Consider the following 13,871-nt stretch of genomic DNA (forward strand, 5'->3'; position numbering starts at 1 on the left):
ACGTTTCAAAGTCTGGAAGTTCACATCTCGACTAGAAACGCTCAGGCCTTTCAAACTGTAGGAAGCTGACTTGATAGAAGAGTTATTTTTTTGTGCCGCTGGCTGCGGAGGGCAAGTACGTCCAGCCGCCCTCCCCATGCCCCCCCTCCAGCTCTCTTCCGACGTGCTCTGTCCTGTCCCCGTCACACGAGCCCTGACCCGGAGCCCTCCACTAGACCCCCCGGCCACCATTGTTGGTGTTTGACGGGGACGTGTTTTGAAACGTCCCTCCTCTGAACCTTCCTCAGGAAGCGGCCACATCTCATCGTCTTTCTCCCTGATCTCTTGCAGCAGCAGCAGGTGGCTACCCAGCAGTTGGCTTTTCAGCAGCAGCTCCTCCAGATGCAGCAGCTCCAGCAGCAGCACCTCCTGTCTTTACAGCGCCAAGGCCTCCTTACGATTCAGCCAGGGCAGCCTGCCCTTCCCCTCCAGCCCCTTGCTCAAGGTAAGTGCTCCTGACCTGGCAGGCACCGCTCCTCCGCGGAGATGTCGGGGCCGAGGGGCGGGGGCTGTCCACTGGGATACTCCGGCCCATCAGGAAAGTGTGGGCCATCCAAAACAAGCATAGACAAACCAGAGAAAAGGCTGGAGGAGGTCCAAGGAGGGACCTTTGTAGAAGCCAAAGGGCTCGCTTGTGGATGCCAGAATGAAGACATGTGGGGTAGGCTGAGGCTGAGCAGTAGCCGAGGAACACTGCCCCCCGCCCCTCCCCCGCACACTCTCGGAGTAGGAGACCGCAGTGTGACTTGGACTCAAGGACCATTTCAATCCGATCAAGTACTGCCCATTTGGAACCACAGATGAATTTTCTTGAAGGCTTTTGTTTAGCCAAAGGAAGGTATATTTTTCTATCACTGTAAGTTGTTCTGTTGAAAAGCTTAGTGATGCTTTTGAAATGGCACTTTTTTAGTTCTAGAGATGAATTCAGGTTTATTCTCTATACTAAGAATAATTTCTTTTGTTGGGTTTTCTTTTTCTTTCTTTTTTTTTTTTTTTTTTTCATTTCTTGTTTGCATCCATCTGTTGGTTTTTTTGAGCAAGTTCTAGACTCATCAGAGCAGGTAGCATTTCCACCTCCTGCTTTTCAAAAACTAGAGTTCCGTGCAAAGGAACTAGATTTCACAGATTGAAAAGTTTCTCCTGAAAAGCCGTTGATGCGTGATTACCATGGGTGTTGGACCTCAGAGACAAGTGAGGATTTCTAGCGGTTTTAGGACATCCTCGTGGACTAGGCACGTCTTTGACATGCGTAGTATGCGTGCACACGGACCACTCGGAAACAGCGCAGAACAGTGTGAAAGGAGAGAAGAAAGTGTCACACTGTGTTGAAATACAGTTCCCCCACACTATACGTGGTGCAGCACGTTCCAGCCCCGTCCTCGAGAACCCTGGCCTTGGCAGTGGCAGTAGGCTCAGATGTATGTGTGTGGACCATAAAGGCTGGTAGCTAATGCCTTCGGTGTCTTGGATTCTGTTGCCTTCTAAAGAGGGTTGAAAATGTGGAACCTTCTTCATGGTGATGAAGACACTCTCATTTGTTCAGTAACTTTGGGCGTCACGTGGACCCAGGGAGGCACGTCTTCATCCGAGTCTTCTCTCTGGAGTCAGCCACACCCAACTTACATCTCTTCCAGGGTGTTCTGGGTTTTGTTTATGTTTTCAGTGTTGAAACTGGGGCTTTCTCCCTTCATGTGCCTCCTGGCCCTCCTCCCCTTTTGGCCACTACATCTCAACTACCGGATACATGGTCAGCATCCCAATGGCTGTCCAAAGAGAAGGTTTGGTAACAGAGCAGTACGAGGGGAGAAGAAAGGACACAATGGCGAATGCATTTTTGTGCTTGCACAATGTTATAACGTGCATTAATTACACCTTCAGGTTTATTGTTGGAAACCTTGCAGGCTGTTCTGACACACCCACTGGACTCGGGCTTCAACCTCTCATCTTTTCCCACTGCTCCTGTACTATTAAGTTTGCTCACTAAGGTTCATTGTTATAGTACATCAGTTAAGCTGTCCAAAAGAAGGCAATTGGGCAGTGACAAGACAGGCTCATGTGTGATGTGAAAGAAACGAATGTGGTGATGCATGAAGTGTAATCTCTGCAGTAACATATCAGAGACACCAGTAGGTAATTCACTAGTCATGGCATTGATTGATATGCTTTGCAACCCGCTATAACTATTAGCCCTTGCAACGTTAGGAAGGAGCATATTTAATATCTGAGGGGTGCCCCTATGTGTGTCTAAGATACCTAAATGTAAATACGCTATTTTAGGAGTCAGGTTATGGCAGCAAAGCGAGCTCCCCGTGCCATTGCCATCTTCTGTAGGCTCCAAAGGTGGGTTCTGTGTCTCCTCTCCCCTTGCCCAAAGTGGCTGGAGAATTCAGTCGTGTTGGACTACAACCCAATTTTTTTTTATCAGAGACATGATGGCTTAAAACGGATGTCATTATGAGGTTTAAATCAACTTTCTGCTTGCTTGAACATGGTCACCTGGGTATGGATGTACAAGGACAAAAAAAGGTTGATCAACTCTGTTTGTCTTTGAGCCTGGGATACCTGGGGTTGTAAAATTGAGTTCCATGAGCAGTAATCTGTCAACTGTCCCCACAACATACATTTTTTAAGCCGGTGTCTGCATTTTCTTTTATAATGAAGGGGTTGGTTGTCCTGGAAAAAGAAATGTAGCAAGGCACAGGGGTTAGGTGTTAACAAATGCCAGTGATGGCCACTTCGTGATACAGTCGTTGTGTGATTCTTTTACGTACCTGCTCGTGGCCTTGGCTAAGTCACCTTAAATGTGCAGAAATGTGAAAGTGTGAACAGATAGAAAGTAATATTTTAGAGGCCTTTTTTTTTTTTCCTGAAGGTTTTATGGTATAAAATGGAGGGACATTTTTGTTGTGTAAGAGCATTGCAGGATCTTCTCTGTTTTACGTAATGAGCGCATCCGCTTTTCTCCCTGGTCTCTTGAAGCAGCTGACCCCCTGACGTTCATGCTCATTCTGACCTCTTAATTTTGAAATTGTGAACTAGAGATTAGGTGTTCAACAGACGCGTGCACGCGCGCACGTGCACACACACACACACACACACACATTAATGAATTTGTTTAACCCGGTACTGTTATTCCTGTCTACCGTATTGGAGGAAATATGTGCTGCATTTTGGAAATTTGATATCCGTTTAGTCTGATGAGTGACTAGCCTGACTTTTATCTGTCTTAATTCTGTCATGAGATCGTGACTGTCAAATAACAGCACCCTCCGGTAGATGGTATGCATTGGAGTAATAGTTTAACATCGCTAACAAGGTGTAGTAGCATTGATGAAGAAGAATGATTTGACTGCTCTCTGTAAGTCTGATGAGAATTCTCAAACGTAATTATCACAGTGAGGTTGACCCACAAGCATGCCTGTTGTCAGCGAGTTACTGTTTTCTCCACTAGCTCCCCTTGTGAGGGGTGAAACTGACTGGCCAGCCCTCTTCCAGGGGGCCAGGGATACCTGAGCTGAGTAATATCAGTATACTCTGGAGGTGTAACAAGTGTAACCAGACATTCGCCTTTGTCTTTATTTGCTGGATGAACAGCTCACTCCCAAAACAGCTCCAAAGTTCCCGCTTTCCTTGGAGGGAAAGTTGTCAGAAGCCGTTTTTTCCTTCCATTTTTTCACTTCCCATGCAGCTGACCCAGAAATCGATTAGTTGGAGTTGAAAAATGGGCGGCTCGTTCTTTTCATGTGTATTTACTCCCTAGAAAATAAAAATAGGTGTTGCCTTGCGTGGCTTTCTATCAATATGCTATCATCAACAGACACGCCTCTTCACTATTGTTTCAACTGGGTAAGCAGTGGTCGGAGGGTCAGCCACCTTCCCAGGTAATTGTTGGTGTGTGGACATCGGTGGCAGGCCTGTTAGCTACAAACACATCCCACATGTCACTTTGGAAGGTGTTTGAAAATAATAGCCCAGATGCAGCAGAACCGGACACGGGATTGTGGAGTGACCTTTCCCTTTGTTTAATTTGCCTCTGAGGCTTAATTTCAGGGGACAAGTAATAATTGAATATGCCTAATAACTAAATGCTCATTTGGGACAAAATCCATCAAAATATAATTGGCATTTGATTTTTATGAAGGGAGAAGAAAACCGACTTGGCTGTTGAGGATGCGTTCTAAGAATATCTGACCACTTAATGTATCATTTGAAGCCTCCTTTTATAATATATATTAATTGCAAATACTTGAGCATTTGAACATTTTCGTGGAGAACCCGTGAGGGGAGACCAACTGTTTTTGTTAACGTTCCTCTCAGAAAGGCGGGGAAGGTTATTGGTCTGCTGTGCAATAATTTACTCCTCTTTGATATGCAAACGATCCACGGTGAATATAAAAAAATCCTATCAGACTCATTTCACAGTTCTTAACCACTCGGATTCTCTGGAGTCCATCGCCTCATTAGACCAGTGCTCTCCAATGCTAGCATAATTAAAATCTTTAACAGTTTAGCAAAGTAAAGATGTTTGGCTGATCACGTTGAGATGATTATCTATCCATTGTATTCTAAATGACAAAAATAAATTAAATTTAGACCTTGGCATTTTTTATTATGTGTTTCAAATGAATATAATGCACACAGCCTTCTTTTTTAATTCAATAGCTTAGGTTTGGTAAGAAACACGCCTGTTTCGGGTGCTGCTATATAGTCAGAAAATGGCAGGCTTTCTAGGATAGCTGTGTTACAGTTGATTGAAACAATGAGCCGCAGTCCAGACATCCAGTTCTAATGTGGAATTGCCTTGTGCTGCACAGGGCTGACGATTTCTTGTAGCTGTCCTTTTAAAGGACTGGCTGTGGTGGTTTGCTGTTGTCCACACCAGCAGGTGCATGGAGGTGGGTTCTGGAAAGCCTGGGCTGGAGAGGCACGCCTCCACAACACCGGTGGTGAGGCCCTAATAGTGAGATTGACATACTGATGGTTTCTTCTCTTGGGGAAAGTACAGGTTTGACCCTTCCTGCTTAAGACCCATGCCCATGCTGACCCCCTTAAGAAACAAGAGAACTTTATTACTCCAAGTTTCTTTTACGTTTGCATTTTATTCTGCAATGGTTCATTAGCATTGATCTAAGAAATGACAGTAATAATAGTGTTACTTGTTGAAAAAAAAAGTTACACAGTTTTTCGGTAGACACATCCATCAATTAAGCATGTGGTACTAGAAACCAAAATTAATGAGGAAGATAGGTGTGTTAATGAAATAATCATAGTATAATCAATTTGAATGTTAAAAGTTGAAAAGCATTTCAGGAAGACGATATGAATTCATAATTTATGTCTAAAAGTGATTAATAAAAACTATATTTAATAACAAAGCTATTTGTCATCATTTAAGACTTAAGCACAAAAATTATTCATTTTGTGGTTCGTGTTGTCATAATAGTAGAGTTGAACAAATTTACTTCGAGCCCTTCTTTGTGGCTGAAAATACAATAACATCTACCTACTCCTTTTCAAAAATCTGGAAACAACAGTTTGGATGGAGACCTACTGTCTTTGCAGAGTAACTGTGTTTTGAATCCTTTTCACGGAGGTCTTTTCTGTGTGATGAGGGCACTTCAACTCGGCTGTTCAGTGGGAGGACACGGTTGTTACTACCGCATTTGCCTTAGTTGGGAGGGGGGAAAAAACGCACACACCAAAAAAAAAAAAACCCCTAACACTAGGCTTTGTTTACTGACTCTTTGATTTAATTACTGTTTGAAGAGGACGGAATTAGCTGTTAATTGATTTAATTATCCAATTTGTTTGTTTCAGGCATGATTCCAACAGAACTGCAGCAGCTCTGGAAAGAAGTGACAAGTGCTCATTCTGCAGAAGAAACCACAGGCAGCAATCACAGCAGTTTGGATCTGACCACGACATGTGTCTCGTCCTCTGCACCTTCCAAGACCTCCTTAATAATGAACCCACATGCCTCTACCAATGGACAGCTCTCAGTCCACACTCCCAAAAGGGAAAGGTAGGAATGAGCCGCCGAGATGTGTCCGGAGCAGTCCTCAACGAGGGAGGGTGGGTGGCCTTGCTCCACCATATCTCAGCGATCCCTAATTGGATCCATGTGACTTGAATGTGCATATAATTACTTAAGAATGTGTTCAATATGGTTTGGGTGTGAAGCATCTAATTATTTTCACCTTTTCAACATGGAATTAGCACTTATGCAGATCTAACCTAAGCTTACGAACCCAGGCTGAGATAGTTTCTCACTGGATGGGCTGGATTTCAAGGGTTCCAGGCTTCCTCTTCGTGCCCAGTGCTCAGTCGATACATGCTGGTGGTCTGGGCTCTGAGCACCTTCCAAGGGAGTAGTAGAGTCTGGTATTGGCGACTTTGAATCACAGGTCAAGAAAAGGCAGAGAACTTAGCCACTATGTACTGCCCTCCTTGAAGGCAGGGAACCTGTCTTTTGCACTGTTGTGCCTCCAAAGAACGTGGCCTTTTCCCTGGTCAGTGCTCACTGAAGGTTGGAAAGATGGGGAGATGAGAGGGGTCTGTGTATGCGCGCACATGATCCATGTCTATATGCACAGGTTTAAAAAATAAAAGTCTTAACTCCTGGGGAGGAATGCAGTGCTGTCTCGGTCGCTTGATTCCTCTCTGGAAGTTAAGACTTCATTATAGTTGCCCTCAGCTCTGCTTGAATGTTAGCTGAAGCCTAGTCTGTCTGAGATATCCAGAAAACATCATGTTAGCAGATAGTTCTAAGAAAATGAAGCTGTTAATTCATGTTATTGGATCCTCACACCCCAGAAGCATTAATACTACTGTTGAATGCTTTTCAGAAATGGAGTGTATATATATAATGCTCCTAAAATTAAAAACTTTTATTTTCAATGTACTATTTTTAAACGGTTTCCCATCTATTTCATATGCACAGTTTCCCCACACAGAAGAAAAGAAACTTTCAAAGTAATGTGTGATAGTAAATGTCACTTCCAGCAGGAAAAACAAATTCTATATTTTGTTTTTTAATAAAAATGACTCAGTGAAGTTTTTTTTTTTTAATGTTACTCTTCACTTGAGCAATTACAAATATAATTTCATATATTTCTTGAACTATTGTGCATTAAGAAGCCCACGGGTTTAATTAGGTGTGTATCTTTCTACCAGCAACATTTTATCTATTCCGAGACCCGTAATCACAGAAAATGCTCTCTGAATATTTGTGCGTGTGTGGGCGTGTGTCCCGGTCAAGCGTAAGAACGTGAGACGTTCTGAGAGATGGGGATAATAGATATTTAAACCAAAACTTGCAGCCATCCTTTTAAGAGCATTTTGGAACTTCTCTGGCAGACATTGGCAAAGTAAAAGATGTTTTCAATTTCCTGTTCAGAAGAATTCGAAGGATGGAATGGTGGACAGTAACACTGTGTGGAGGCATTGGGCCAAATGTGGCTTCTGTTGTTTCCAGTGAGGTTAGGTTTGTATGTCTGGAAGCCGGTCTTTTCTCTTGCTTTCTCACCTCTTACAGTGTCTTTGTAATTAAAAAATAACACTGAACCTTAGAGGGCTTTCCAGAAGATTCTAGGTCGCTGTCCTTTGCTCTACTTGCTTTTGGTGTCTAAGGTTGATGCCGTCCATTTACTGTGGAGCGATCGAATCACATCTTGATCTACAGGCAGAACAGGCCATCCACTGGGAATTGCTGTCCGAAGCACTTCAGGTATTTGTGGCAATCTTTTCGGCCGTTGGAGCCCGCAAACATTTCCCGTGACACGGAAAACTCTTCTTGTTTAGATGCTCTGTGCTCGGTCCCATTCTACAAGGTTCTGTATCTGTAGTCAGGTGACAGATTAGGGGTGAGTCGGGGAGGAGAAGAATAGCCCTCTCAGGTCTGAAGGTGTGTTGGAAAGTAAATGGATCATTCCAGAAGAATAAGTTGGTTTGGATTGTTTTTACGATCTGCACATGAGTGAGGCTTAATCTTCATTATACTACATGCCAAAATTAGAATACGGATCAAAAAAGAATCTGGGTTCTACTGAGCTGTCATCTGGCTGTAAAAACAGGCTGAATTTTCCAGTTACATATGTAAAGAAGAAGCGACTATGAAATTATCTGCTACTCCTTAATATCTTGGCTCTCTCCATTAACATGACCGGGTGGGTTCCTAGTTGTGGCTGAATGAAAAAGAAAATGCTGGTTAGCCTGTTTTAGCTGAAGCTGGTGAACAAGACAGACGAGCACCTTAGGTGAAAGATAGTTCGAAAGTTAGAAACTTACAGAATTGATCATGAAAAATTCAATCATTAGTTAGCCAGCTTTGTGTACGTACAGGTACTTACATAATGAGGTTTTAGCTGGTTTTACCTCAGGGTTTATTTTGAAAACGTCCGTGTGATATCCTGTTTATGTAGTGGAAAATGGTAAAAAGCGATCCCTCTAAAAATGTTCTCACTGCCTCGACGTTTGTCACAGCGGTCCCTGGGAGAAGTTTCGTCCCTTACTCACGAGTGCATTCGTGAAATCCGTAACTTGGCCGGCTGTCCGCTGATTCCGGTGTGCTGTTCGTTCCCGTTCTGTTCTCCCAGCACAGTCTCTGAACAAGCCAGAGCCTCGGCCACCGGGGATGGTACCCTAGCCCTTAAGACTCGGCCTCAGATGAACAGCTTAAGAATCCTCCCCTAAAGGTTCAGGAGGACTCCATGCAAAACGGCGTTGGGAAAAGGCAGTGGTGTCCTGAGGGGCTTTGTTGGTAAGAGTAGTGAGAGGTCTCCTAGCCGTACCTAGGCTTGCACACTTCTGGGTCACGTGGAAACCTTCCCCTCCCCCACTCTTGCCCCCGTGCGTGTTGCGGGCTCCCGTGAGCAGCCGCTGTGGCAGCAGCTCTGGGGTTTGGTGAGCTGCAATCTGTTAAGGAGATAAATAATGTGCTTGGCACGACACTCCTACTCTCCTCTTTAATTTGTCTTACACAAGGAAAATTATAATTAAATCATTCAGGGTAAACCCTCGAGTGTAGAGAAGGGAAAAAACACACTTTGGTAAAGATTGCCAATAGAAACCCACTTCCCCGTTGCGCAGTGTGGAGACATTTATCAGTATTCAGCACTATTACGAGAGGAGCGGCCCATGTGATTTGTGAGGCGGATGCCAGCGCTCAAATCAAGGCTTGTTAAGATCCTGTCCCTGTGCAATCACGGCCATTCAGCATCATTAGAATTCAGCACTGGCGCCGCGCTTCGTGCTTTGATTTTCTTCCGGCAATTTAATAATGTTTATTGTGCTGATTATATATAAATTCATTGGTGCAATAAACATACCTCGGTTGCCAGCGCCGGAGAGAAGTGTGGTGAAGGTGAAGTTCGGCAGGCAGGAGCTAAAGGGAGCTGAACAGGAAGCAGGCGTGTTCCCGTCTCCCACTGCCATTTTATTCCCCAGGACCCAGGGAGCCGTGACATCATAGACAGTTAAAACTCAGACCTGGGATACCTCTGAACACGAAGCTATCCTCTTGCTCCCTTTCACTTGTCTGACTGTCTCTCTTTAGGAAATTCCAAGTTTTGGTGTGGGTAAACAAAATCAACGGAATGCAAATGAAACATTTATTAAAATGCTAAATTTAGTAAAGCCCTTTGAGCTTCCTGGATCAAAGCAGCTATGTAAATACAAATAGCAATTACTACTTAAGTAATTGCCTGAATTAAAATTCTAAATATCACATTATATTATGGTGCACTAGGGAAAGGGGAGGGAGCTCAGGCGTCCTCAGTTCTTCCTCTCTGCCGAGCACTGGCTGCACTCTTGTTTTTGGAGTGATGTCTCACTTCATCCTCATGACTGCTGGCAAGCAGTAGGGGTTATTATACCCATTTTACAGACAAGGAAATTGAGTCATAGAGACTAAAGAACTGACCTCGGGTCACAGAACTGATTACTAGATCCGAATGCAAGCCTGTCCCCTTAGCTTTGTAATACAGCACTCAGAGTTCTCATTCAGCCTAGAAGTGACTATTGAATTATGATAACTTGAAATCAGTGTTCCTAAAATAAAGTTTAATTAAAATCCAACAAAACATGCATTGACTTCACCTACTACATGCACATCAGCACGTTTTAAAGGAAAACAGCAGACGTTGCTCTTTTAAGGTGGATACTGGTCTTTACTGGGCCTTCCATGAAGGAAGAGGGCAGGTAGGATTTGTAAAATAGACGTCACTTACAGTCTGAAACCACACGTAAAGAACAAACATGAAGCCCATGCCGGCTTTGCACCCAGGCCGATGCCAGACAAGCCTCCCTCTCTCCCTTCTAGCCTCATAGGTCCTGCACGTCCTCACGGAACACCTCCTCTGGCCTTTATCCTATTTACCTGTCCTTTGGAGTCCGTATGAGAGAGACTTTGCTGCTCTGACCCTTCCTGGCTTTTTTTTTTTTTTTTAAAGATTTTTTATTTATTCATTTGACAGAGACAGATCACAAGTGGGCAGAGAGACAGTCAGAGAGAGAGAGTGGAGGAAGCAGGCTCCCTGCTGAGCAGAGAGCCCAATGCGGGACTCGATCCCAGGACCCTGAGATCATGACCTGAGCCGAAGGCAGCGGCTTAACCCACTGAGCCACCCAGGCGCCCCCCTTCCTGGCTTTTTGCTTTCGGTTCAGCCACCACCAGTAGACGTTTGCTAATGCGAGCAGGTCTCAGATGCAAAGCTCTTCCTCCAAGTGTGCGATTCAGGACTTCCTTGAAGCCGCTGATGGAGGAGGTTCCTTTGAACCCTGAAAGCATCACGGCGGTCCGCTGGCCGGTGTCTGTGGGCCGCTGTCCGTGGCACAGCCTCTTCTTCCCCAGAGGCTGCCCTCTTGTTCCGAGAATCCGCTGGCCTGAGTCGGGCCCCTGCCCTGCGTTGGGCCCCTGCCCTGCGAGGTCTGACCTGCCGTCTGTCCACTCCCAGTGCTTCTTCCCGCCTTCTGCTCTGCTCACGCAGCCCCAGGTATTTCCACTGCTTGCCTTTGGCTAGTGTGCTTGCAGACTTTTTCGCTTGATACACAGCCTCTGTTTTTGATTTGTGGCCTCTTGACGTATTGCCGTGTATTTGACTACATAACAATAACATTTGTGTTTCCCACCCCACTATTTTCAGAAAGCAGGGAATTCTGAAACGTGGACATGACTGGCGTTCCTCCCCCCTTCTTTTTTGAACGTAATTCTTTGTTGATGAGTAAATATTGGTGCTGTTGGTTCACTTGCTAGAATTCTAGAAGCTTGCTTTCAGAGCTGTTCCAGCGGTACGTGTCTTTAACTGTTGTGTGTTTTCGTATCAGGCCTGTTGAGCCAGAAATGTACGCAGTAAGCTAGAGGTCATGTTACTCTGAACAGCTCTTCCTCATTTCAACTGTTTTTGTTTTGTTTTTGAAAGTCAGCTGCTTTCTTCTGTATCTGTTTATTTGAAGCACTTGAGCAAAATGAGCCACCCCGAATCTTTATCACCCATTAGAGCGTTTTGGAGAACCTGCAGCCAAATTGTCCCAAATTATCTTCAGAATTGTTACTGCTGCTTCCGCCAATATGTGCTAAGGCAATTGGTCTGTAACACAAGTCAGCAAATTACAGCCTACCGGCCAGATCTGACCCACTGCTCATTTTGTAAATAAAGTTTTATTGGAACACAGCAATGATCATTGATTTGTACATTGTCTATTGAATAGCTGCTTTCATGTTACAATGGCTGGCTTAAGCAGTTGCAACAGAAACCGTAGGGCCCACAGTGACTAAAATATTTACTGTCTGGCCATTTACAGGAAATAATTTGCCAACTCCTGATCTTAGCTATAAGAGCAGCATTTCTCATTTCCTGATGATATTCTCACAGGTATTTGTTAAAATAGACAGCTTCCTAGCCCTCTCTCCTGAAGAATTGGATTATACTGGCCGGAGATGGGGTGCAGGAATGTGTATTTGTCACATATGCCCTATATTCTTGCTACTCAATGGCTACAGGCCAGCAACTTTGGTACTACCTGGGAAGAGCTTCTTAGAAATTCAGGGTCTCTGGTCCCACCCCAGACCTGCTGAATCAGGGTCTTCATTTTAACCAGATCCCCAGGGCCTTCTCAAGTTTGAGAAGCAATGTTAGTGGCGCCTTCAGTTCATCTGGGTTTTGACGGTTTTAGAAAGGGCCGAGTTTTTCCCCTAACATTTGACTGTGATCCCAGATGTATTCATCCACAAAGCTCGTGGCTTGCCATTCTTGTGTGAGCCTGCGGAGTAGAGGTAGTATGGCTGGAGGGAATCAGTACCTGGCCCATGATGGTGATGGCAATGCAGCCAACATTTACTGAACTATTGCTTTGTGCTGGACACACGTGTCAAGGATTCAACATAAGCCTTGATACTAATTTTTCCATGAAATCCTAACAGTAGCCCTATGGGGTACTATCTTCTTGGCACAGATGGTGTATGGGGGCCCAAAACAATTTGAAATATTGCACAAGCCACACAGCTAGTTAAGGACCAGGCAGGGACTGGAACCAGAGACTCCCTGACCCTCAAGTCCTTGTAGTGACTGTCAGAGTCTGATGGTCCCCAAGTGGGCTGTTCATCAGAACCACCGTGGCTTTACCAAGATGATAGTCTCCACGGGTAAAGCTCAGAGATCAGGACGAGGCCATCATGTTCAAGTGTGGGAGCCTGCGGCCCGACCTGTCTGTTGAGTCAAATTTGAGGCTCCAGAGTTTCACAGCTAGCATTTCTCCTACCTTGCCTTATCTTCTTGCAAGGAGGCACATCCGGGGCCGGCCTCTGAGAGGGTAAAGAACAGGCTGGGTGTGGCCAGTCAGGTGTTGTCAAGGACCTGAAAGGGAATGAGCTATAGGCCGTTGGAGAGGCCTGGAATACAGGTGCTTCTGAGCCCCAGAGCGGACTCATGGCAGCGACACCCGTCCCGTGTCTGTTAAGTGTGGACAGTAGCCTGTGGAGCAGAAACATTTCTGCTTCGATCAGAAAGAGACACCAGGGTCTAGTCGACGTTTTGTAGCACAGACGTGCTGCTGGGTGTTTCACGACCGTCCTGCCCGGAAGAGCTGCGGTCCGGTAGTCTCATGGCTTACAACCAGTTGTGTCTGGGTGTCGCAAGATCGGGAATAAAGGTTCTCTCAGGGCAGCAAGGCAGGGTGGAGCCTCGTGTCCTGTCATTCATGCGTAGGGTGGGGGAGGGGGAAAATCTTTAAAACATCGGCAGGCCATGAGGGAGAGGTTTATGGATTTTCTTGACTGTTCATTCTGTATGGTGATTAAAAGAAAAGAAAAAAAAAAAAAACTCAGCCATTATTCTCCAACAGCTGTTGTATCTTATCTCAGTAAAGTGCCTTTTACCATAACACACCATCATTAGACTCTATAAATCTTTTTCTATTTATTGTGTTTAAACGATACATGCTTTCCAATAAAATGGTATCATTGGTCTAGGGAGATATAATTTCTCTTAATATATAAGTTTCTCCTAAATTGGGTTGCTTTTAATTTTGTTTGTGGGGATGTTATACAATATGGATCTCAACGATGGGCTGTTTGAGGTCTCATGTGCCCAGTTTCCCCTGCAAAATAATCTCTGAGCCCTACCGCTTTCTCTCATCATGTAGGATAGACATGCTTTTCTGATGACTGGCTCCTGCTAATAGGGTTTTTTCCGCCAAACCCCTTTTTTGGAACCCAACCATCTCACAGGTGTTTACTCTTCTGTAGTAGGGCCTGTGTCCCTTCCTCCCAAGTACACGTTAGCCTTCTTAACACTGGTCTTACCCCAAGGGTGTGAAGGAAGGCAAACAGCAGAAGA

At 44.9% G+C, this 13,871-nt stretch overlaps 1 protein-coding gene across 12 annotated transcripts in view; it reads left to right on the forward strand.

Annotated features, from left to right (window-relative positions):
* FOXP1 (forkhead box P1) overlaps positions 1-13,871 on the forward strand; it is a 499,038-nt gene that overhangs the window by 411,079 nt on the left and 74,088 nt on the right. For all 12 annotated transcript variants that reach the window (XM_044253165.1, XM_044253170.1, XM_044253168.1 and 9 more), the window contains 2 exons: positions 331-484; positions 5,857-6,061. In XM_044253165.1, coding sequence (XP_044109100.1) covers positions 331-484; positions 5,857-6,061 — 359 coding nt within the window. The remainder of the gene's footprint in view (positions 1-330; positions 485-5,856; positions 6,062-13,871) is intronic.

Source organism: Neovison vison, chromosome 6 (genome assembly GCF_020171115.1).
Source record: "Neovison vison isolate M4711 chromosome 6, ASM_NN_V1, whole genome shotgun sequence".
Lineage (NCBI taxonomy): Eukaryota > Metazoa > Chordata > Mammalia > Carnivora > Mustelidae > Neogale > Neogale vison.